The sequence below is a fragment of the Pteronotus mesoamericanus genome, unplaced genomic scaffold, assembly GCF_021234165.1.
Source record: "Pteronotus mesoamericanus isolate MK-2021 breed Mesoamerican mustached bat unplaced genomic scaffold, CSHL_Meso_final contig_78, whole genome shotgun sequence".
NCBI classification, from domain to species: domain Eukaryota; kingdom Metazoa; phylum Chordata; class Mammalia; order Chiroptera; family Mormoopidae; genus Pteronotus; species Pteronotus mesoamericanus.
This window is the reverse complement of record NW_026555258.1, coordinates 19,478,948-19,501,931: the sequence shown is the minus strand read 5'-3', so window position 1 is coordinate 19,501,931 and position 22,984 is coordinate 19,478,948. Positions and strand designations below refer to the sequence as shown.

Below are 22,984 nucleotides of genomic sequence, written 5' to 3'. Positions count from 1 at the left end.
GGGGGAGGATGTGGGGAGTTGATCAGTCCTCTGGGTTAAAGCTGACCTTTCCCTTAATGTGGGATACACTTCTCAGCTTAATTTGCCACATTTTTTTTGTGCTTTGCTTTATCAAGCTTTTGCATAAAATGTAATTTTGTTCTCTTTAGAAGACAGCATTTTCACATAAGCTAGTAATCAGCCTTCCCTGTGTCAAGAAAGTCTCCTTTGGGAGTATTTTGATGTTTGGGAACCACACAAACTCTGGGTTTCTTTTTCTTGTCTTTTTGAATGAACTGAAATATAAAGTCTAAAATTAGAAGAATGTTAAGAGTATTTCCTGTTCCTTTTTGAGTCACTGCCATTCTTATTTTTTATCTTTTCTTTTTTCTCTTTCTCTCATTTTACCCAGAAATTCATTCCCGTTATTAAAAATTTTTTTCAACTCTACTCTTAGGTAAAACCATCATCTTTGTCTCGGAAGCTTCTAAATATACTTGTACAATCCAAATGTGCTCTTTGGGGTTCAGTTTATTTTTTTTTCTTTCTGCAGAGATGGCATATGCCTGAGATGATATAAGGAAATTCATTGGCACAGGGCAGTTTTTAAAAAATTGTTTGTATTTAAATAGATTTTTGTCTTTGCAGGTTGACTTTGACATTCCAATCAAAATAAAAGGAAATGAAAAATAAGAGTTGTTTTCAGTTAACTGAATTTCCCATTTTTAAAAATGAATGTGGATATAGCTCTTGTTTTTGCATGAGTCCCAAAAGATGGAAGTAAATGTACATTATACAACTCTAAGTGATGTAATGCAATGATGTATACTGAGTCTTAAAGTAAAGCTGGTAACATTCTGACATTGCAATATTTGTGAGGAAAATATTCTAATATTGAAAATATTTTATCCATGGTACAATATATCTGACATTTCCTGAGGTTTAGAAAAGTTTAAATCTTGAGAAAGAAGAAAGAACAAAGCTCAAACTATATTAAAAAAGTGACAGTAATCAAAACAGTATAGAATTGGCATAAAAGCAGGCACATACATCAATGAAACAGAACAGAGAGCCCAGAAATAAACCTATGCATACACGATCAATTTGTTTTCAACAAAGAAGCCAAGCATATACAATGGGGAAGCATAGGAAGCAAGCTCCTTGATACTGACCTTGGCAATGATTTTTTGGATTTGACACCAAATGCTAGGCAACACAAACAAAATTCAGCAAGTGGGACTATGTCAAACTAAAAAGCATCTGCACAGCAAAGGAAACGATCAACAAAATGAAAAGGCAACCTACTGAACAGAAGAAAATGTTTGCAAATCATATATCCAATAAGGAGTTAATATCCAAAACCTAAAGAACTCATATAACTCAACAACCAAAACCAAACAATCTGATTAAAAAATGGGCAGAGGACCTAAACAGACATTTTTTCCAAAGAGGACATACAGGTGAAAAGAAGCTCAAATTATTAATCATCAGGACAATGCAAATCAAAGCCACAATGAGATTTCACCTCGCACATGTCAGAATGGCTATTCTCAAAAAGACAAGAAATGACAAGTATTGGCAAGGACGTGGAGAAAAGGGAACCTTTGTGCATTGTTGGTGTTATGGTAGAATGAGTGGTCAGAGGGGAAATAAAGGCAGGGCCCTCGCCATTGCAATCTAATGAAGAAGAACTTACTACAGGAGGCTAAAAGCAAAAGTTCACATATTGACCCAGGAGTCCTGAGCCTGGTCCGACAAGGCTGCCAGGCAGCCTCAACAACAAGTGAAACTGCTAGAATGTAGGAGGGCAGGGAAAGCCCTGGGAGTCTGGGTGTATCATCTCTCCTGGCTGGGAAAAGAAAAGCCTTGAGACTTTGTATTCATCCCAAGGCCTGGAAAGGACAAGGGCGGGCAGGGCAGGGGCTGCAGTGCCCAAGGAAAAAAACCCATGAGACAATTTTAGCTAACTGCCCGCTTCCCGTCACGTATACCAAATGAGCAAATACAGTTTGGAGCGAGATAAGGATCTGGGCTAACAGATCCCCACCCATACCTGTGTTTAGGCAGTCATGTCTCCCCCGGAAAGCTGGTACCACATTTCCCCACCCGTCAAAATGTAACTTCTTTTCCCCACCTCACCAACTATGTAAGTCCTCAGAAGGAAGGGCTTTCCTCTCTTGGCCTCTTCTCTTGGTCTCCGGGCTCTCTTGCCACATGGGGGACGCCTGGTGGTGGGGAGGCCCCTGGCCACCCCTTTCGGCCACTCGGCTTCCAGCCACCCAGCCTCTGGCCACCCACTTTTGCCACCCCTGCTCTGGCCACGCTTGCTTTGCTTTCCTATTAGAACTTAGCATTAATAAACTTCGCTTGTACGCTAGTAGGCTCGCTGGCCTGGTATTCTTTACTGCTTTGGTGAGAAGAACTGAGTTCCTGGGAGTTTCTCTTGTAATATTGGTGGGAATGTAAATTGGCGCAGCTACTATGGAAAACAGTAGCGGGGGATCCTCAAAAAAAAAAAAAAAAAAAAAAGAACTGCCATATGATTCAGCAATTCTGTGTCGGGAATATTATTCGGCCATAAAAAAGAAGAAAATATTGCCATTTTCAACAAGGATGGGCCCTGAGGGTATTATGCTAACTGAAATAAGTCATACAGAGAGAAAAAAAAGAGAAAAAAGAAAAAAGAAGTCAGACAGAGAAAAACAAAGATCATATGATCTCACTTAAGTGTGGAATCTGAAAAAAGCAAAACCAAAAACAAACTCATAGATATAGAGAACAGACTGGTGGTTGCAAGAGGTGAAAGTGGAGGGATGGAGGGTTGGTGAAATGAATTAAGAAGTCAAAAGGTACAAATATGCTGTTGTAAAATAAATGTCTTAAGGATATAATGTACAGCATCATGACTAATGACAGTTAATAATATATTGCATATTTGAAAGTTGTTGAGTGAGTAAATCTTAAAAGTTCTCATCACAAGGAAAAAATTTTAACTATGTATGGTGATAGATGTTAACTACATTTAGTGAGGTGATCATTTCTCAATAATATACAGGTCAAATCATGATGTTTTACACTTGAAACTAATATAATGTATGGCAGTCAGTAATTTTTTTAAAAGACCTTAAATTATTTTTTAAACTATTTTTCCTTTGACTTTTTCAGAAAAGATTTTTTAAATTTATTTTTAGAGAGAGGGGAAGGGAGGGAGAAAGAGAGGGAGAGAAACATCAATGTGTGAGGAAAACATCAATCGGTTGCCTCTTGTCCATGCCCCAACTAGGAACCAACCAGTCCTGCAACCCAAGCATGTGGCCTGACTGGGAACTGAACCGGCAACCTTTTGCTCTGTGGGACAATGCCCAGCCAACTGAGCCACACTGGTCAGGGCCCTTTGACTTACGTTTTGTGATGATTTTTTCTCAACTATATTTATCTAGTTAGAGATTAGAAACCAACTGACAGAAAATATATTTACATAAACTTTCTTGCAGTCAATTAAATACTGAATATATACACATACTACAAATATAAGACAAAATTTCTGACTTTGGAAATAAAAAATTTTATCATCAATTTCAATGTTATTTTTATTGTAACTGGGGATGCAAATAAATGTCAGTAAAATGAATTGTTTATTATTTATCTTACATCCTTGAATATAAAGAATATAATCTTCTATTCAAAACGGCAGTTTATTTATTTGTTTAACCCTGTTATGCAGAAAAATGGGGAATGCTTAACAAATTTGTGTTATCCTTCTGTGGGGTCAAGCTAATCTGCTTTGTATTATTCCAATTTTAGTATATATGCTCCCAAAGTGAGCACAGGATTATTTATTTTTTGAGAAATCAGTTTTATTTGACAGCCTTTAACTATTTCTTTGCATTGGCTGCAATTCAATTTAGACAGTATATCTCAAAATGGATATCTTGGGATACAAAATGCTCACACGCACTAAAGATACCTTCTGGTTCTTGAGCAATTTAACTTGCCTTTCGCTCTCTTTATGCTATAGATGAACATTAGCCTTTGGTGTCTTACCTGGAACAGTCATGTCCAGTCCAAGCCGAGAGACAGTGGCATCGGTTTGGTCTTACGCATTTTCCACCATTTAAACAGGGAGACTGGCAAACAGCTGGGATTAAAAATTCAAGCATTTATATAATTAGCACATCATGAAGATGTCCATGAAAGCAAGTAAATAATATTTGACTCTATTCTCTGCTCTAGCCACCAGCATTCCTCATAGTCCGTTTGCATTATGCACTTTGGCCACTTCGCTTGACCTCATGTCATTATGTGGTGCCACCTCCCCTTTTCCTTCCAAGCTGGTCAATTTTTCATATTTAAGTCCCAGGGTAAGTTCTTCCTATGTATTGAAATCTTTGCTGATAACTTCAAGTCCACTGATTTTTCTCTTCTGTAATGTTTTTATTTATGTGACTAATTTGACATACTATTTTGAACAGTGACTGTAAATCTCAGGCTGTAAATCTCTTGAGGGAGCCAGGGCTGAACTCTAATGAACTGAGTCATTACATCAGACATCAACTCTTATGACAATAAATCAGGCACACAGGTTGTCTAAAATAACAGATGATTCAAAATCCCTTGTGTTTGTTAGGAAACATATTTAATGATTTTTACTTGTTTTAATTGGAATTATGGAAGCTGGAGTAGAGTTAAAAACTAGCCACAGATGACACTCTAAGTGAACATCCAAAGATTTACTATAAAAACATCTTTTTCACAAATCCACAGTCTCATCCCCAAACTCTTCATTTGCACAAATCTGTCTGCTAAAGAATCCAAGGATGCTAAACACTGATAAAGACATAACACCACCAAGTTTAACATATGAAAGAGTAAGGAGAACCCCCTATAGGAAGAAAATAAAATGCCTGTTGAGAGAAAGCTGGAAATGAGAAACACTTCAGTTTCTATTTCAGCCTCATTATAGTCTGGAAAGAAAGGTAAGCTTCCCCAGACGAACAGCTCATCTTTGGTGAGGTATAAATAGATGCCACTTCTTTAATCACTCATTCATACAGGATGGGGAGAGTACCAGCAAGCACCAGGCACTTGATAAGCACTGGGTTGAAAGACAGAGGACAAGAAATAAAAGGTTAGCCCTTGCCCTTGGAGAGCTCTCTTGGTGGGTTAAGAGTAAGAGTAGGCCGACAGAATGAACATGTTCATAATAAAATAAAAAGAAAATTATGAAATGAAGCAGGCTTAAAAATAGCAAAAATAAAACCCAATAATCTAAAACCAACTCTCCATAAATTCTGCTTGCTAATATAAAAAAAAATTACTTCCTTTTAGGAGCATGATTTAGTGGTGCTGACTGTACTACTAAATTAAGTTATTGATTTCACTTCCCTGTCTAAAAGTTTAACATCTTCCTCTTTCCTTATAACTGGGGGGTCCCCAGTGTTCCATTCTGAGCCACCTTCTTATGCTACATGTTTTCTGCACAGCTTTGTTTCTTCCCCCATGCATGTTTTTCAGTGATGACCTAAATATCTCTATCTTCAATCTACATGTAGCTTCTGGGGACCTAAATCATCATCCAACAGGCTCTCAAACCTCGCCCCTGTATATTCCAAAGGCCCCTTGAGGCACGCCAATACTTAACTCCGTTTCTAAACCTCCAACCTGCTCCTCTTGGGCTCTCTGTCTCAGTAAATGGCACATCTTCCCTTCAGGGACCCGAATTGGAAATACCAATGTTGACTCTTTTCAGACCTTTACTCCCACAATAAAACCTATAACCAAGTATTGTTGATTCAGCTCCCTAACTGCTCTCAAATATGTCCTTTTGGGTTATCCTTTCTCCAGACTTTATTAACTCTTGCCAATTCTGCTTTGATAACTTCCTCACTGGTCTCCCTATTGTAAGTCTTGCTTTCTGCCATTTTTCCATCCTGCGGCCAAAATCATTTTTCTAAAAGAAAATCTGATTACATGTTCTTCCTGCTTAAAAATGCTTCGGTGGTTTCTATTGCTCACAGGACATAATCTAGCATCTTGAACTTGGCACTCAAAAAAAAAAAACCCTTCTAAACCTCTGCATAACATTTTTCTTTAAATTCTGCAAAACAGCAGATGACATCAAGAAGGCTGACAGCTCAGTCAACTTTGATGCTCTTCTCTCCCACATGACCCTGAAAGGGTCCTCCATGGTGCCAAGTCACCAAGACAACAAAGCATGACAGGAGGCCTACCTGAGTGGCAGCGGGACCCTGTCCAGCCAGGTGGGCAGCTGCACTGATAAGGGGCCACACAGCGACCGCCATTCAGACAGGGAAGGATGCATATTGCTAGAAAGGAGGTCAAAAGAGATATGATGAGAAAACACACACTCAATGTTCAAGTGTTCAAAAAATATTATCCAGGAGGAGTATAAACCTGTATGAGAATCTTCCCGTATGTGTTTGGTTTATTAATCAGTGTCACTGGGAAAATGCAATTAGGACAGAAACTCTGGCCCCTTAGCCTGCTGTAAGGACCAAGGCCAAGTTCGCTCTTTTGGAGAGGACGTACTGTAATCAATATCTGCTAAGTGCTTTGCTTTCCCTTCACAAAGTAGGCAGAGTGTTCTCCATTTATTACAGTTTCAAGTTTCCATTACAGATTACATAAAATACTCTAAGAGGGTTCGGCTGCTGCAAGGCTCTCTTCTTGCCCTGAATTAAATGTGAGAGTGTGCACCAGACAGGCTGTCCTGTACGCTGCAGGCGATACATTAGCAGTGATGGGAAAATTCACTCGTTGTTTCCTTGAAGCTGAGGCCTGATGGTGATTGAATTAGGCCTCTCCTATGTCTTCCATGGTCAGCATTCCTCCTATTAGAAATTACTGAGCCGTTTAGAGAGGCATCAGCCTGTTTAAAAGGAGTGAGATGGTCTCTTGGCTTGCTACTCAAAGCATGGCCCTCAAACCAAAAGTGGTGGCATTACCAGGAGTTGGCTAGAAATGCAAAATCTTGGGTCACAATTGGAGCCCGCATTTAACAACATCTCTCAGATGATCTGTGTGCACGTTATTAAAGCTTGGGAAGCCCTGGTCTAATCCAGAAGGGCAGGCACATGCTCCGCGAGCTAAGCATGGCCTATTGTTAGGGTACTCCAGGTTAAATGTTGCCTGAGTCTTTGGATTCTTGCCATCATAGCAGGTCAAGTGTGGGAGCCCTAAATGGGAAGGAATGATTGGGGAGAAGAGGAAGGAAAAATCATAATTTCTCTTCTTTCTTCATCACCATGAGAATACTTGCTTTGGTGAGTTGTTAGTGGCCCAAATCTATTGTCATCTTCTATTTTCCTTTCTAGATTAAATAGTTACACTTAAAAAAGTTTTAGAATCTTATAAAATGTCTGGCCTTAGAAAAACTGATAAAGACCAATGACCATCACATTAATGACTTAATTTGATTTACATATACCACTCTCAATGAAACATGAAATCATTTTATCCTCAATATATTTTTTAAGATATTGAAACAAAATGTGGTTTAGACATTAAAAAAAACCATGTAAAACCACTTATTCACAGTCTCCGGGAAGTTCAAATTGAAATGTATCATTACTTTGAGAATCAAAATTCCAAATTAATTTAGTGAGCATTGTAAAGGTATAGGAGTGCCAGCTTTCCTTATTTCCTTAATGGGAAAGAACTGCCCTTAATCAAAGAGAGTACATGGTGAGCTGTAAAGTCAATCTTAGGCAATGCCATGAACTCACAACTGCAGCAACGAGGGGCACAGTGCATACATACATGGGGTTGAGATGAGGGAGGACCAAGGCTGGGAAAGCCTCTATTACAAGCTCCTTTCCCAAGAAGATCCTGAGTAAATAAGTGTATTTTCAGGGTCACTAATATTCTAGAATCTCCTACAACAGACTGATGTGTTCAGATTAGCCCGAGCTGCCTGGTCTGGCCTGCTAGAGGATAAGTGAATGACTTCCTGCCACCAGTAAAGACAGTGTCTAGCAACTCTGAGTTGACAGCTTCCAGGCAAATAATCAGGACTCAAAGTGAGATTTGAGGCCAGACTCACGTTCTTCACAGAGGCGCCCCATCCAGCCATCTGGACAGGAACAAGCATTTGGGCGTTGGCAGATACCTCCATTCTGACATGGGAATCGACAGACAGCTGTAAAGGAAGCAGGATAAATGCTCAGTTATATTGCATAATATACACTATATCTTTGACTTATGCTTTAAGGAAGAGAAAACAAAACGAAATCTCAGGATGTGGTTGGGGATGAACATGAGGTGCTCAGCAGGGCCACAACCACGACCGGATAGTTCTGAGGTCATGGCTATCAAGGTTTTAGCAATGTGGGGATTCAGGTTAGGAGGGGGCAAGGTGGTTTTTATAAAGAACAGTCCCTTTTGGTCTGGACCAAGGGAATGCCCCTTCAGAAGATTAGCAAATGCCCTTCCAAAGGCGGCCTTTGATGACCAGCAGCTCTTTGGTGCTACTGCCTCACAGTACCTTAAAACAGGAGAAGAAACACGAGCCAAACAAACACCACTCAACTTTCATTTTGACTTCTCACCTTAAATGAAGCCTGGGCTAGTCCTTGAGGATGCCACCTCCTCAGCAGCCCTCTTAGGCGAAGACTGCATATTTACTTCCCACATGCTAGTGATCTCTTATCTCACTGATGCTTCCAGACGATTAATCTCCTTTCTCCTGCAATAACCCTTGCCACTTTTGAGGCTCTTGTCGTCCACTCATGGACTACCTTAGTTCTCCCTGCCCCCACAAATCATTAAAGACTTTGGCCTTTTCATCCCAAAGCCAAATCTGACCGTTGCCCATGCGGCCACACGGACAACCCATCTAACAAGCTGATGATCCTTTTAGTTCCTTGGATATGCCCGTCTTGTTCACTAGCATAGTTCCTGACTTTCAGTAAATATTTGTAGAATGAATGGAACAATGATTATGATTTGTAAAAAAAAATTATTAGAAAAGTGTAAGTTTAGAAGGACATTCTAGAATGCCTCATTATCTCCCTCTTTCCATTTTGCAGAATTTCAAGCATAGAACCTTTTTATTATCTCAAGATTTTATTGAATGCACACACACGAGTCATCCTTGGGTTTGAAAATTCCATCCAGCAAATAGAGACAGCAGTGCTCTTGTGAATATGGAGTGCTGGTCACCAACCCAAGCATTTTCAGGGAGACCATGGGGGTAGGGCTCTGCTTCCCTGGGTCTGCTTGGTCCCTCTTATTTTATACTCTGCCCATTGGGCAGGCTGCTCCATCCTCTACGGGACTTGGGGCCTGCCTAAGCTGGGCGGGTAGAACTAAAATCTGTGCTAAAACATCTGAGTATCCAAGAGGTACCCTCATGGCCCAGACGTGGCACAGTTCCCCTTAGCAGCTGAGAATACTCTTGAGATTTGGAGAGAAGGCTTGTCTGAGGAGCCATGGTTGGCTCAGGAAGGGGCTAGGTGCTGGGCCAGGGTTCTGTGTGCAGGCTTTCCAAACTCAAACCCATAAAGTTAAGGAAAACGACACAGATGTTAAAATTTAAAGACGAGGAAAAATAAAATAGCATGCCTACTAGTTGGTGTCCATACCAGACTTCCATATACATTTCCCTATTGTTTCACTAAGAAATAACCATTCGAATGCTTCCTTACCTCTGCAAATAGGAGGTGACGTCCAGTTTCCGCTCTCTAGGCAAACACTCCTTAGGGAACCCTCCAGCATGTACCCACTGTAACATGAGTACGTGATCATGTCCCCATACTGATAATGTACACCTCGGGCAATCGCATTTTGTACATGATTTGGTGGACCGCATGAGATTTCTACAGGAAAACAAAACAACAATTAAGCCTGAGCTACTTACCCAGACAATGGGTGTAAAAGAACAAAGTCTCATCTCTAACATGGAATTAAACAGAAAAATAAAATATATAAAGGCAACCTTTTCACCCATAAATGTTTAAGAGATACTAGGAACTAAAAGCATAATTTGCTGCTGTCTAGAAAAATTAGATGTGCAAGATCAAACTTTTTTTCTTATGATTCATCATTTCTTTACATGTTGAGGCTGAGCTGTTTTATACTCAAAGCGTTTGTAGGAGACCAAGAATAAGCTCTCATAACTTGCCAAAGATGTGGCTGCAAGATGAGTTCTTTGCAGGTCGCTCATCATATTAGACAGAAAAAAGCATGAGAATTACTTGCAGTCCCTTATTTTGGGAATGTGTTGGATTGAATGATAACCCTATCTTTCAAAGACAACATAGATTGTACATTTAAATAGAAATGTTTAGAACTAATTTTGCTTTGAGAATTTTATGAGAGGCCCTGAGGTAACTGGAGCTATTCGGGGGCGGCTCCTAAGACGAGGGTAGGATTGGAGTCAGGACTCTCATCTGCATTCAGCTTGCGTAGTCTAACTTAAATGAATCTTCACGAACTGGCCTCTGAAGCTCACTTAGTCGTCCTGATACTATTTGGAACTTTTTGGAGGGGGTGATCAATTTGTATCATCCTTTTAAATTTCCTTTTATTTCCAAGGTGGATAAAAATATTAACTCCATCAGTCAGATATCAAATATGTATTAATGTCTTCTGCGTATTGGAAACTGTGCTGCGGAAAAAATGAGTAACTAATTTGAATGAGTTAAATTGAACGCACATTAGTAATGTAATATAAATGATGATCACTAAGTTGAATATAGCTAGTTGTGCTTAGGACTGTGAGGGTCTGGATCACCGTGGAAGTGGCTTTTGGACTAGGCTATAAAGTTCGAGTGGATCAGAGAGAAAGGGCTTGCAGGCTGGGGGAGGAGGGTGCAGCAAGATCCTGGAGAGCTGATGGGTGGTTTATAAAGGTGATTATCAAAGCATGGATTTCAGACCACCTATATGGGAATCGCCTTGGCTTCTTAGTAAAAATCCAAGTTCCTGGGGTTTCTAGCTTATGAGCCTGCATCTACATACTTTTTCTGGGCGATTCTCATGTACCGTAAATTTTAATCTGTGATTTATGGGAGTACATAATAGGAGGAGGAGGTAAAAAGAAAGAGGAAAGTGGCTGCTCAGGTTCTTCAGGCGAGATATTTTGTTCTAAGCCAAAGACTCCCAGTCTCATAGAAAAGATAAAAAAGCGATGGGGGATAACAAACAATAGTAGAGATGGTCTCTTCTCCAAGGCAACCCCCGATCCTCTCAAGGACACTGAGGAATAATTAAGTCTGCACTGAAGGAGCATTTGTGATAAATGCATGTCTCTCCTGCTCTTTCTTCCAGTGCCCTGAGCGGTAAGTCTCAAGGAGCCACAACCAATGTGAGAATAGGGAGAGCAGAATCAGGCCACTTGGAATACACACTTTCTTGGAGTAACACAAAAATTCTAATGCCGCAGGAATTTCTCTCAGTTGGAAATTCAAAGAGTTGTACTACTCTCTTGTGTATCTCTTACCATAAGAAGATATTGCTAATATATATCAATTCACTTATTCTTCAAAACAAAACCTATAAGGTAGGTATTGGTACTATTACTTGGGATGAGAGCTCTGAGTTTCAGAGAAGTTAGGGAGCTAGCATAAATTTAGAGTTAGAAAGTTTTGGGGGCAGAATTCAGACCCAGGTCTTCTCTGATTCTATACTCCCTGTGGCCTTCACATGCACATTTCTTATCTCCTTAGCTGGAGTGCAAGTGTCCTGAAGAGGGAGGCCATTGTGGGCATAATAGGTTCTTACACTACGTAGCCTAGTGTGTTGCATCGGGCTCGACTCAATGAGCATTTGTTACCTGATTGCTGTAGAGGGAGTTCCGTGGATTACAAGGAAGGCTGGAGGGCAGGATGTTGGGAAGGGGAGTTGTTTCAAGGGCAGAAACTGTCAAGAGTTGCAACGAGGCAGCAACAGATGCTGCCAGACTACATATTACATATCGATATGGTGCTAGCCCAGGGAGTCTCAAATTGTGCTTCTAGCCCCTGCAGTATCCTCATCAACACCACCTGGGAACTTGTTAGAAATTCTCAGGCCTCATCCCAGACCTACTGAATCAGAAACTCTTGGCTGCTGGGCGTCAGGGGACAGCAATCTGGTTTTAAGAAGCCCTCTCGGTGGTTCTCACGCAGGCTCAAGTTTGAGAACCATGGTGGAATAACTTTTGTCTTGCAAAGCATTCATAGCTGATTAAAGGACAGCTTGGGCACTTGACAATATGGTGGAAACCATACTTTAGATTTAACAATAAAAGATTTAATCTTAAAAGAGCACATTTTTTAAAAATTTTATTTTAATTTATTTTTTCAAACACATTTGTCTCTGCCTACCCTCCACCTAAAAGAGCACATTTTAAAAATCTGCTCAGTGCATCCCAGTCATATAAGTTTTAGCCTGGTTTTGGAAACTTTTCTTTCAGAAAGTTTCATTTGGAATTCAGAAGTCTTTTTAAAGAATTTTTCCAACTGTCAACATAGAAGCTGATAGCATCATAAAGCAGAGATCTAAATATCTGCAGTTAAGTTACCTGATTGAAAATAGTCTCACAAACTGAACTAATGCAGTTAACTGGGTTGCACCTGCCGACTTACTTTCACATCTGGCACTTGTCTGTGTCCACGTCTCATCAGGGTTGCAGGTAATGACACCTTGGCCCTGGAGCAGGAAGCCTTCTCTACACTTGATAGACACATTCTGATCAACATAAAACTCCTTTTCAGAGAGCACAGCATTCTCAGGAATGACAAAAGGGACAGGGCATGGATTTGCTGTTAAAAAGAAAAGAAAATGCTTACTGATGTTTTCTCCCTTTCCCTAGTTTATTTCTTTGGAGGCAGACTATAAGCCCTGTAGGAGTCGGCTTCTAAGTGACAATCATATGAGGCTTAAAAAGACAGAACTTCAAACATTAAACACAGACTTGCTTGGCATGGCCATGAAATTATTTGGGAGGATAAAATCAGATGAGATCTGAAAACATCAAGTTATTCAACAGCTGACACACGGTCCTAAATCTCTAAGATGGCAAATTGAGTAATTGTTTGCTTATGGCCTACAACATTTGTTAGACTGTTTTTTGATCAGCACTGAGAACACAAAAGGCATGCTAGAAATCAAGGAGTGTATCAAACATTCCCTTCATATTTGAAGGATAGTGATAACATGGAGTAAATGCTTCCACTGTCACTTGACTTTCTTTTACTGACCATCCTTCAGCAGGATGAGCCAGAGGATGATGATTTAAGTAGGTTGAATGTGACTTCACACCCACACGACTATAAACAGGGTATCAGAACCTACACTGTAGAGTTTCCAAAGCTCTTTGACAAAAGTGGATTCATTTTTCTAGGTCAACAGGAATAACAGGAAGTGATAGTGGAAGGATTTTTTTACTGTAAATGTGTTACACATGTAGCAACACATATTTCAAGAATTACAATGTTTTTGATTTTCAATGGGCACAAAGGGAGTCTTTGTGAGGGAGGAAGTCACCAGCTGAATCCTGAAGACTCAGTCACTGCATTACAACACATTAAACAGTAATCAGAGCTCTCTCCATTTATATCTTGCTCATGAATATTGTTTTCATTCCAGTGGTTATAACGCATTATCTTTATCTATTATATTTATATGTACTTATTAATATTGCACATTAAGCATATTTTCTTTCTTCACCCATTTCACATCCCCAATCAAATTCATTATACATACATTTATGTCAAATCTTTTTCATTAAGTTGCATTTTCTCTTAGTTCCTTAAACTTGCATTCAGCCAAGGAATCTGATAAAAGATGATTTTCGGCTGAGATATTTTAGAAAATGCAAGCAGGTTTTTGAAACACTGCATAATATTGGTTCGGATATGTACAGATTGCTTTGTCTGGGCCAGTGGAGTTTCCTCCTCTGTATTTTAGACATTTGGGGAACTAATCATGGCACTGAGTCTGATTAAAGCCTCTCTTAAAGTCAACACACACGTTTGCAGTGAGGAACCGGGTCGCTCCAGGTCCCCTGCTCAGTGCAATGTGCCTCAGGCGACCCTTCGAGGCTGTAGCCTCTGTTGCAGGAATACACCACGCTGGGTCCAGTGGTGGTATTTCCAACTTCAGCTTTCCCGTTCACAAACACCAGTGGGGCTTCACAGCTGGTCTCTAAAAAGAAGAAAGAAGCCTCATGTTAAACGCTTCGTCCCATTCTCATTCCTCCTTCTGCTACAACGCCAAAGGTACTCAATGCATCATATAAAATATTATAGCCTATTCATGTATGAGGCATAATGATATGCATTAAAGGAGAAAAGTTCCCAGCATGTATAAGTTTTATAGTAATACATGGAGGCAATTAAAGATTGCTTTTTCCCCCACAACTGACCCTAGCTGTCGTTATGTGGGCTGCCACCTGTTTTGGTTAATATTGTTGGGGGTATGGTTGGGCAGGTGGGTAAAACAAAGGAATTCCCATTTGTTGTTCCATGGCCACAGACTCTCCAGACTTCACCAAACTGATTTCTTAAAACTAGAGTTGACCAGATGAAATACAGACGATCCAGTTAAATTTGATTATCAGTTAAACAACCGATACATTTTTAGAATAAGTATGCTACAAATATTGCATGGGATATTTATATTAAGAGTCATTTTTAATCGGAAGTTTAAATTTAACTGGGTATTGTTTTCTGGGTACATCTACATCCTTATAACAACTCTGAGATTATCTCATTTCACAGTTGGAGAGAAGTGACATTCAGAGATGTGAAATAATTTGATCAAGGTGATACTGCTTGTAAAGTGAAATAAAAGGTAAAATAATTAGAAGGTAAAATATAATAGGAAATTACAAAGAACAGCGAATCATGAGCCCATCCAAAAATTCAGGTGAGGTAACACTTTACATGCCTCCTCCGGATGCAGACTCTGTAAACTGACGGCAAGGTTTTGTGTAGTTACAAATTATGGTTGTGAACCTGTGAGAAATATTACCAACAGGAATGTGCTGGGAGCATAGCAGGATCATCCTTTCTAGAATCTTAAAAAGTGGGTTTGAGTCTTCATTTTATGATCCTGGTGAAGGTAGAGGAGGTGGTTTAGACCCGCGATTCCCAGCCGGGGCTGCCCATTTGAGTCCCTGGGAAGCTTTGTGCCAAGGGCTCTGTCTGAGACCAAATGAATCAGAATTTCTATTGTGGCCTCGCTTTTGGTATTTTTTTAAAAAGTTCCCCAAATGATTTTAATGCTCACTGTGAATTGAGAGCCACTAGATTAAATGCTAGCTGACTTCTTTGGGCTTCTTACAGCCTGGTGAGTACTGGAACCATAGATGTGAACTGTGGCTGTGCCCTGGAATCACCTCGGGGCTTTAAAAACATAGTGATGTGCGTCCCACCCTCAGAACTTCTGGCCTCACTGGTGCAGGATGCAGACGGGTCAAGGGATTTTCCGAAGCTCCCCAGGATACTGCAATGTGCAGAAGGCTAAAAACCATAGTTCCAAGGCACTGCTTCTCAAACTGTAATGTGTATAGGGATCATCTAGGGATCTTGTTAAAACAGCAATTTTGACTCATTAGGATTGGAGTGTGGCCTGAGATTCTGCATTTCTAGCAAGATCCCAGGTGCTACTGAGGCTGCTGGACCTGGGGCCTCCCTTTGAGTGGAGCCAGTCTAGGGAATTCTACTGACTTGAACAGGCTTCCCTGCATTCTGACGGGTAGAGACAGCAATATATTTAATAACTTAATAAACATCATATAAGGGTCTTTCAAATCAGTATACTCTGTATGAGCATTATTTTTCCCAAAATATATTTGTATTTTTTATACGCCTAGGAAAAAAACCACACAATACATTACATCAAAATACCAAGAGTTTTTATCCCTGAGTGGTGGGATTAAAATTATTATTTTCTTTTTGCTTATTTGCGCTTTTAATTTTTTTTTTTGCAAAGAACTTGTATCACTTATTTAACAATTAGAAAGAAAAAAAAGAAAACCACAGAAAATAATAGGATTCAAGTAGAGCTTTTTATTATCTTGCATTTCAGAGAGAGACACTATACTAACCATTGACAGTGTAGTTTGATTTAAACCGCTGCAAACCGAAACATTTGCTTCACGCTGCCTACGCAGGCTTGCACGTTTCCTTTTCGTTCCCTATTCTCCTCCCCGGCACATACACACACTTTTTGATCATAAACAGTTGGGATAAAAATGCTATTATCAGGAATGCTCCATGATGAAAACATTGATGTTATTCAATGTTTTTTAAAAATATTTTTCTGTATAATATTTATACGACTTTTTGACAACCGAAAGATCGTATATCCTCCATTGAGTTTCAACCATATACTATTTTTTAATCCACAAAATCAACCGATTAATCTATCCCAGGAGATTCGAGTGCTTAAGATTCCTGGTGACAGCTATGCCACCAAATTAATTTATGATACTGGGTAGGTCACTTTACCTCTCCGAGCCCCCTTTACCCGTTTAGCAAAATGAATAAATCTTACTCATCTTGATGTAGTCCAGTCCAGTCCAGTTCAGCTAGATTACTTGAAAGGTTGCCTAGACTAGATTATTTAAAAGGCCCCGTTTAGTTTGAAAATTTGATGATTCCCCCAGGATTATTAAGAAAAAAAATACTTCAAAGCTTTCCACATTGATTGATTTGTAGAAATATACTGCCTTTTGGCAGAGGGATCATATGGGCCACATACTGGAATGAAGTCATGTGAATTAACCGCATCTGGCTAACTATACTCGACTCTTTTCGTAAAATGAGTAAATGTAAAATTCCATGAAAATGTGAATATTCATTTGTTGGACATGTGTGCCAACATCGCTTTAAGAAGATGTCAGTATTGATCAGTACTGTTACCCAAACCAAAAGATCTAAGATTTCTAATTCATAATTATTTGGCAGGGAGGCAGGGGGGCAGAGATACAAAATGCAAATAAACTCAATAATTAACTAGTTTCTAAACAAAATGTTTGCTATTCCATAATCAGTCGTCTTGTGTTCTATTCTTATGTAATCATTAATCTCAACTACAGTTTTTGATCCTTTTAGTGGTTTGGTGTCCTTCAGTGAAAGTCCAGGGTCAATTTTTTAAATTACAAAACTGATTTATAAAGACATTGTAGTCACATTGTTATTGTGTTGTACTCAGTATCATTTTGGGGACTGCAAAGTGCCACTGGACTTACTTTTGCACGTTGCTGCGCCTCCACTCCACTGTCCATTCTCCTGACAGAAACGTTCAATGTTCCCCTGTGAATCAATGAAAAAAAGTCATTGACAAGATCATAAGTCTACAATCAAAAGATAGCCAGGGAATGCAAAGGAATCATAACTGTGAACTTGAATCTCTTGGCACTGGAATGCTGAATAAATTTATTAAGTAAATATAGTTAAAGAGGTAGGTTTAGATTTGCAAAAAGGTTTTCCTCAAAGTATTTCAAAATTCATATGCTGGCTGATTAGTGTCATTAAGGCGCAGCCTCTGTTTCATTTTTTATGTAAATGACAATGAGTTATAACAGACAGTTGAGACTGGAGAATCTGTTTGAAATGTCAAAGAGGTATACTTTGCTTAGTATATTTTAACAATATTTTGAGTTGAATCTATGTTTTAATGCCTGAGAGGTACAGCAAAGAATAAAATTATATTTTTACACCCTTGGATGTGAAACATGCCAACATATCTTATTGGTATGAGGATTGCATTTTTCAACAATGTCATTTATCCTAGATAAACTTACACCATTAAGGGCTCAAGCACTTAAAATTTAAATATTTTGGATAAAATCTTTTCAAAATTTACTTCCCTGCCTTGTGGAATAGAGTAAAATGAACATAATTTACTTGCAAATTTATTTAAATTATTATAATGAGTGCACATTCTGTATATTTTTCAATATCCCATTACCCTTGGGGGCCATGCAGACTGTTCGCCTCTATAACTATTATAGGCTTATACCCCTATTTGATTTCTGATTATAATTTTTATGCTTTTGCTTCTTCCTTCTTTCTTGTTTATCTTTTATGGTAATCATCAGTGTTCCTAATGATAACCCCTTTTCATGCTTTAAATTTCTAATCTATAGAATAATAAAAAAAAATAAAATTTTGTAACATTATGTATTGAAAAAGGATCAGGTTTTAAGTAATGTATTTAGGGGCCTGACTCTAAGTCAAATATATGAATTTCAACATGTAAATTTTCTTACATGTGTTTTCATCATTTGGAGTTCTTTGAATATCTCAATATCTTGAAATTATGTCCTAAATTAGCAAGATGTCTGAAAAGAGCCTATCACCTTTGCTTTGAATAATATCTGGATTGATTGATGTCTTTCATCCTTATTCATCTATTCAAAGGTATTTTCTCTGAGCTTTCAGATTAATTACTGGTAAATCTTTACCTATTAAAATTCCATTGACATTGATAGAAGGATACAGTCCTGATCTTCCAAGAAAATAATTCATTCTCTAAAATTAAATATTCCTCCAAGTACATATTCATTACTTTTTTATTGAAAAACCAACATGTGTCCATTATAGAAAGTTTGGAAAACAGAAAAATAGGAGGTTTTCCATGGTTCTTCATCCAGATATACACACTGTTATTATCTGCTATACTTTTCCTAGGCTTATATACTTACGGATGCACAAGAAAATATACCATTCTAGCCTGTGACTTATATTTATTTTGAGGAAGAATTTGGTAAGCCATGAAAGCCAGCTAACTCCCCAACTATGTGGGTTCTTCCAGAGTAGACTACACTCAAGAAGTTAATTTTAATTAATAGGTTAGTATTTGTCCCAGTACTCTTTTTCCTTGTTTTCTTTCTTCTAATGACTTCAGTAGTAATATTCTGCTTTGACTATACTGATTTTAATGCCAGTAAACATTCTAATGAAATCTATTTTCTGTAACTATTGATGTAAAAAAATCAAACACCCTCTGTTGGCTCCCTCCCCATAAGTTGCAAATTTTATCACGCTTTTCCTTCTTTCTTTTTCTCTCTGTTTCTATGCATATCTTATTTTTGATGAATTAAGCTGGAGTTTTAGATATAGATTAGCATTAAATTATTATATTTGACCTAATGCATCTGCTTAATCTATAATTAGGTTACATAGTTATATTAAGTTTTAGCATCACAGGAACCACTTTATTGCTCATGAGCAATGATTTTATAACATGACTATTCCAATTTTGAGGTCTGTATTTTCATTTATTCCCCAGTTGCCTGTAGTAATTTTTATTCCAAAGAGATTGCATATGCAGTAAAATTTTTGATGTTTAGATAGCTCAAAAAAGTTGTGTCCCTTACATATAAACGACAACTTACTTACACAGTAGAATCATTGAACATGGTTTACGTTAGTTGTCCTACTTGCTTTGTCTGATTTTGGTAATAATACAAATACCTGAAGTGATAATAACCACCCTATAATGAATGCAGACAAGGCATAAAAGGCCATGCTTACTACTTTATTTCTTTTATCTCCAGCTTTTGCAGTAACTTTGCAAAAGTGGTTATTGCATTTCTATCATAGACAGGACAAAAGAGAGGCTGAGAGAGGTTCGGTTGGTGCCTGAACATCTTTCACCCAGCCAGAGTGAAGAGCCTGCGCCAGACGTCTGCCAGGACCAAGTCCCTCTTCTGAACCACCTTCCCTTCCACTGACCTTTGGTCTCTAGGCTACTTGTTAAAAACACACATCCCCAAGTCCTGTTTGGTTCAGAAGGTCTTAGCCTCGCAATACACCCTCTGAACACTTCCCAGATGATGCTCAAGCAAGTGGTTCTTGGACCGCATTTTGAGAAACACAGAAATGTCTTAGATTAGTGCTTCTCAGTCCTAGTTAAACATTACAATCAACTGGGGAACTTTTAATAAGATGCTGCTTCCCTAGATCCAACCAAGAGAGATAATGAATTAATTAGTGTGGGTGGAGAATAGCCATTTGCATTTTTAAAACTGTATCTTATAGAAAAATTCAAGCATGTGAAAAATATAACAGTGGAAAGAACAGTATAACATACTTCCATGTAGCCATCACCCAGCTTACACAACTGACTCAAGGCCAGCCTTGTCTAATTTAAGCCCCATCCACATTATTTTGAAGCCTATCCCAGATATTAACTCATTTAATGATAATTCAGTATGCATCTCTAAAATATAAGAGCTCTTAAAAATTATAACCACAACAGCATCATATTACAAAGTTATGATTCCTGAATATTAATAAAATATTCAATTCGTGTTCAAACCTTCAACTGTTGCATAAATATTTTACTTCTTTACAATTCACTTAAATCTGGACCAAAGGAAGGTCCACACGGTTTATGTATTTCTTACATACTTCTTTAAATCTATAGGTTGTTTCTCTATTTCCTCCCCTCTTACCGTCAATTTGTTTGTTTCAGAAAACAGAAAACTGGCTAATTTGTAGATATTTTCATAGCCAGGAATTTTCCTGATAGCTTCACTATGGTGTCACTTAACACGTTCCTTTGTTTCTGACGCTGGTTGTTGGATTTAGAGGCTGGATAAGATTCAAATTCAGTTTTTCTTTTTTGGCAAGACTTTTTCAAATGGTGCATTTATCTATCAGGAAGCGCATAATGTCTGGTTGCCTCTCTCTTTTTTTTTCCCTGACATCAATAGCTAAGACGATGACAGCCTAAACCCATTACTTTGTATAAACTGCAAATTCTAGGTTTTATATTCTACAATTTATTAGCTGGAATACTTCTATAAAGGGGAATTTCCCCTTTATCTTCTATTTTGTTGTCTAGCAGTCTCGGTAGCTTGAAAAAAACAATTCTTCCCTTTTTGTTGTCTGTTTTCAAAACAATGAGTTTGTTATGAGCATCCTCTAAAGTTACCAAATGATTTTTTGAAGCATTATTATAAGTCTAGTACTATTGATGGCACATTTGATGTACTTCCGTCCATCGGAGTTACCATCCTTATTGATGCTAACGTGGTTTCTTTTTGGCCCACAGGAACCTTGTTCGGTTGGCTCCTCAGTCTTTTTTAACATGTAGCCCTTGATAGGTTCTCTCTTATCTCATGTGACAAGATAGTCTAGGCTCATCTTGTACATTTCTTGTCCCAGACCTGGAGTTGGTTATTTCTGCAAGTAACTGGACATGAATGCATTTTTTAAAGCTTCTCAGGCGATTCTAACATGTAGCTTGGAGGGAGAACAAGCGCTATACGCCGCTCTCAATTTTGTAGTTAACATCAGGACGTATGCAAATCATCTACTTCCGCAAATGTAATGATCCATCAGCTTTCTACATGTTTGTTTAAATCTTATAACACTTTATTTATTTATTTTTTTAACAAACTGCAAGATTAGGACTGTTACATGAAGAACAAATGGGTTTCAAAAGCAGGAAAACTTTCCAACATCAATCGACTGTTATCTCATTATCCTTTCTCTCCTTTTTTAATCTTTTGAAGAATTTGAACAAGATCCAGATCAGCCTAGTTCCAGTGTTCATGGGCCTATTTTATGACAGTTCTTTGATTTAGTGGTCACAAAACGGAATGCACTATACAAATTTAACCAACCACTGGCAATGAATACTTCTGCAAACCCCCTATTTAAATACCACTACAACAATAGAAACAGGAAAGAAGAGTTTCCTCAGAAACCAGATGACAACATTGAGACAGATTTCTTAAATTTCCAAGTTTGATATCAGTATGCTTTGAGTAAAATTGATTGCAGTGTTTCCATAAAAGGTAATAGGGAGACCCTTGGTGCTGCTGATTTTTTAAAAAAATTTTAAATATTTTTAGAGGGAAGGGAAGGGAGGGAGAGAAACAGATGTGAGAAACATCAGTCAGTTGGTTGGTTGCCCTCCCATACGCACCCCGGCCCAGGCCCAAACCCAGGCATGTGCCTGACTGGGAATGGAACTGGCAACCTTTTGCTTTTTGGGGACGATGCCCAACCAACTAAGCCACGCCAGTCAGGGCACTGATGACATTTTAATGTTACAGACTAGGTCACGTGGCATTTGGGTAGAACTGCTATGAGTTTTCAGGCCAGATCTGCCATCTGGGAACCTGGCATTTCTATCAAGAACCTGACCAGGTATTTGGGCCCACTGCTTCAGGAAATCCTAGCTTTGCATACCTAACTCCCTAAGGTCATCTTCCCACGGTGACAGATAGACTGCTTTGTTGCAGAGTACTAACAGGTGGTGGAAACACAGGCTTGTAGGGCTATTGGAAGTAACAGTATTGGTCTTGTGGTTGGCATACTAACTTCCTCCTTTTTATGGTTTTGAGTTTTTTTTAAATTCAAGACTTACTTTGCTTTTTAAAATTGCAAGTCATGTTAAATATGTCTGGTAAAGAGTTAGGGCAAAAAGTAACAAAGTATGACAAAATACTTTAGGACCAAAATGAGTGAAATAAATCAATGCTAATACTAAAAATGTTTCAAAGTAGATTGGAAATGCAAATTAATTTTGGTTCAACAATTTGTTCACTTACCTCTAATTCATAACCAGGTTCACACTGATAAATAACTGTGCTTCCAAAGCTGTATTCACTGCCAACCACAAATCCGTATTCTGGACTTTCCGGTTTCCCACAAGACACTGGGCTGCAGGATTCATCAGAAAAGGGCGGCTCCCAGGTGCCATCAAGCTAAGTAACAAATCACAAATTTTAAGTTATATTTAGGAGTGAAATTTTATGAATGAAGAAGTCTGTAAATACTGATTGTATAGCAGAATAATCTCCAAAACTATAGTCAAAAGAACCTATTGTAGAATTTGGTGCTACTTCTGCAACTTATATTACCTATGGCCTTAAAGAACACACTAATTATTATATGGCCTTTCCAGTCATCACTAAACAATTTTGGACATTACTTAAATGTGAAAAACAAGTATTTTCTTCCTAATAAAATCCATTGAAAAACCAGTAACACCAAGAAGTATGTTTTCATGCATGAGAACTGGGTGGATGATA

The 22,984-nt window shown here is 38.5% G+C and overlaps 1 protein-coding gene and 1 non-coding gene across 2 annotated transcripts in view; both read right to left on the bottom strand.

The window, feature by feature from the left end:
* The window catches only part of SVEP1 (sushi, von Willebrand factor type A, EGF and pentraxin domain containing 1), a 159,165-nt gene that overhangs the window by 1,527 nt on the left and 134,654 nt on the right, over positions 1-22,984 (bottom strand). Inside the window, exons 40-47 of the mRNA XM_054584536.1 lie at positions 22,502-22,657; positions 17,180-17,243; positions 13,954-14,127; positions 12,567-12,743; positions 9,645-9,815; positions 8,042-8,137; positions 6,210-6,305; positions 4,024-4,117 (exon numbers count right to left, since the gene is read on the bottom strand). Coding sequence (XP_054440511.1) covers positions 4,024-4,117; positions 6,210-6,305; positions 8,042-8,137; positions 9,645-9,815; positions 12,567-12,743; positions 13,954-14,127; positions 17,180-17,243; positions 22,502-22,657 — 1,028 coding nt within the window. The remainder of the gene's footprint in view (positions 1-4,023; positions 4,118-6,209; positions 6,306-8,041; positions 8,138-9,644; positions 9,816-12,566; positions 12,744-13,953; positions 14,128-17,179; positions 17,244-22,501; positions 22,658-22,984) is intronic.
* Positions 3,704-3,807, bottom strand: LOC129079716 (U6 spliceosomal RNA). Its single transcript, XR_008530079.1, has one exon. It is a non-coding gene; the product is annotated as a U6 spliceosomal RNA (small nuclear RNA).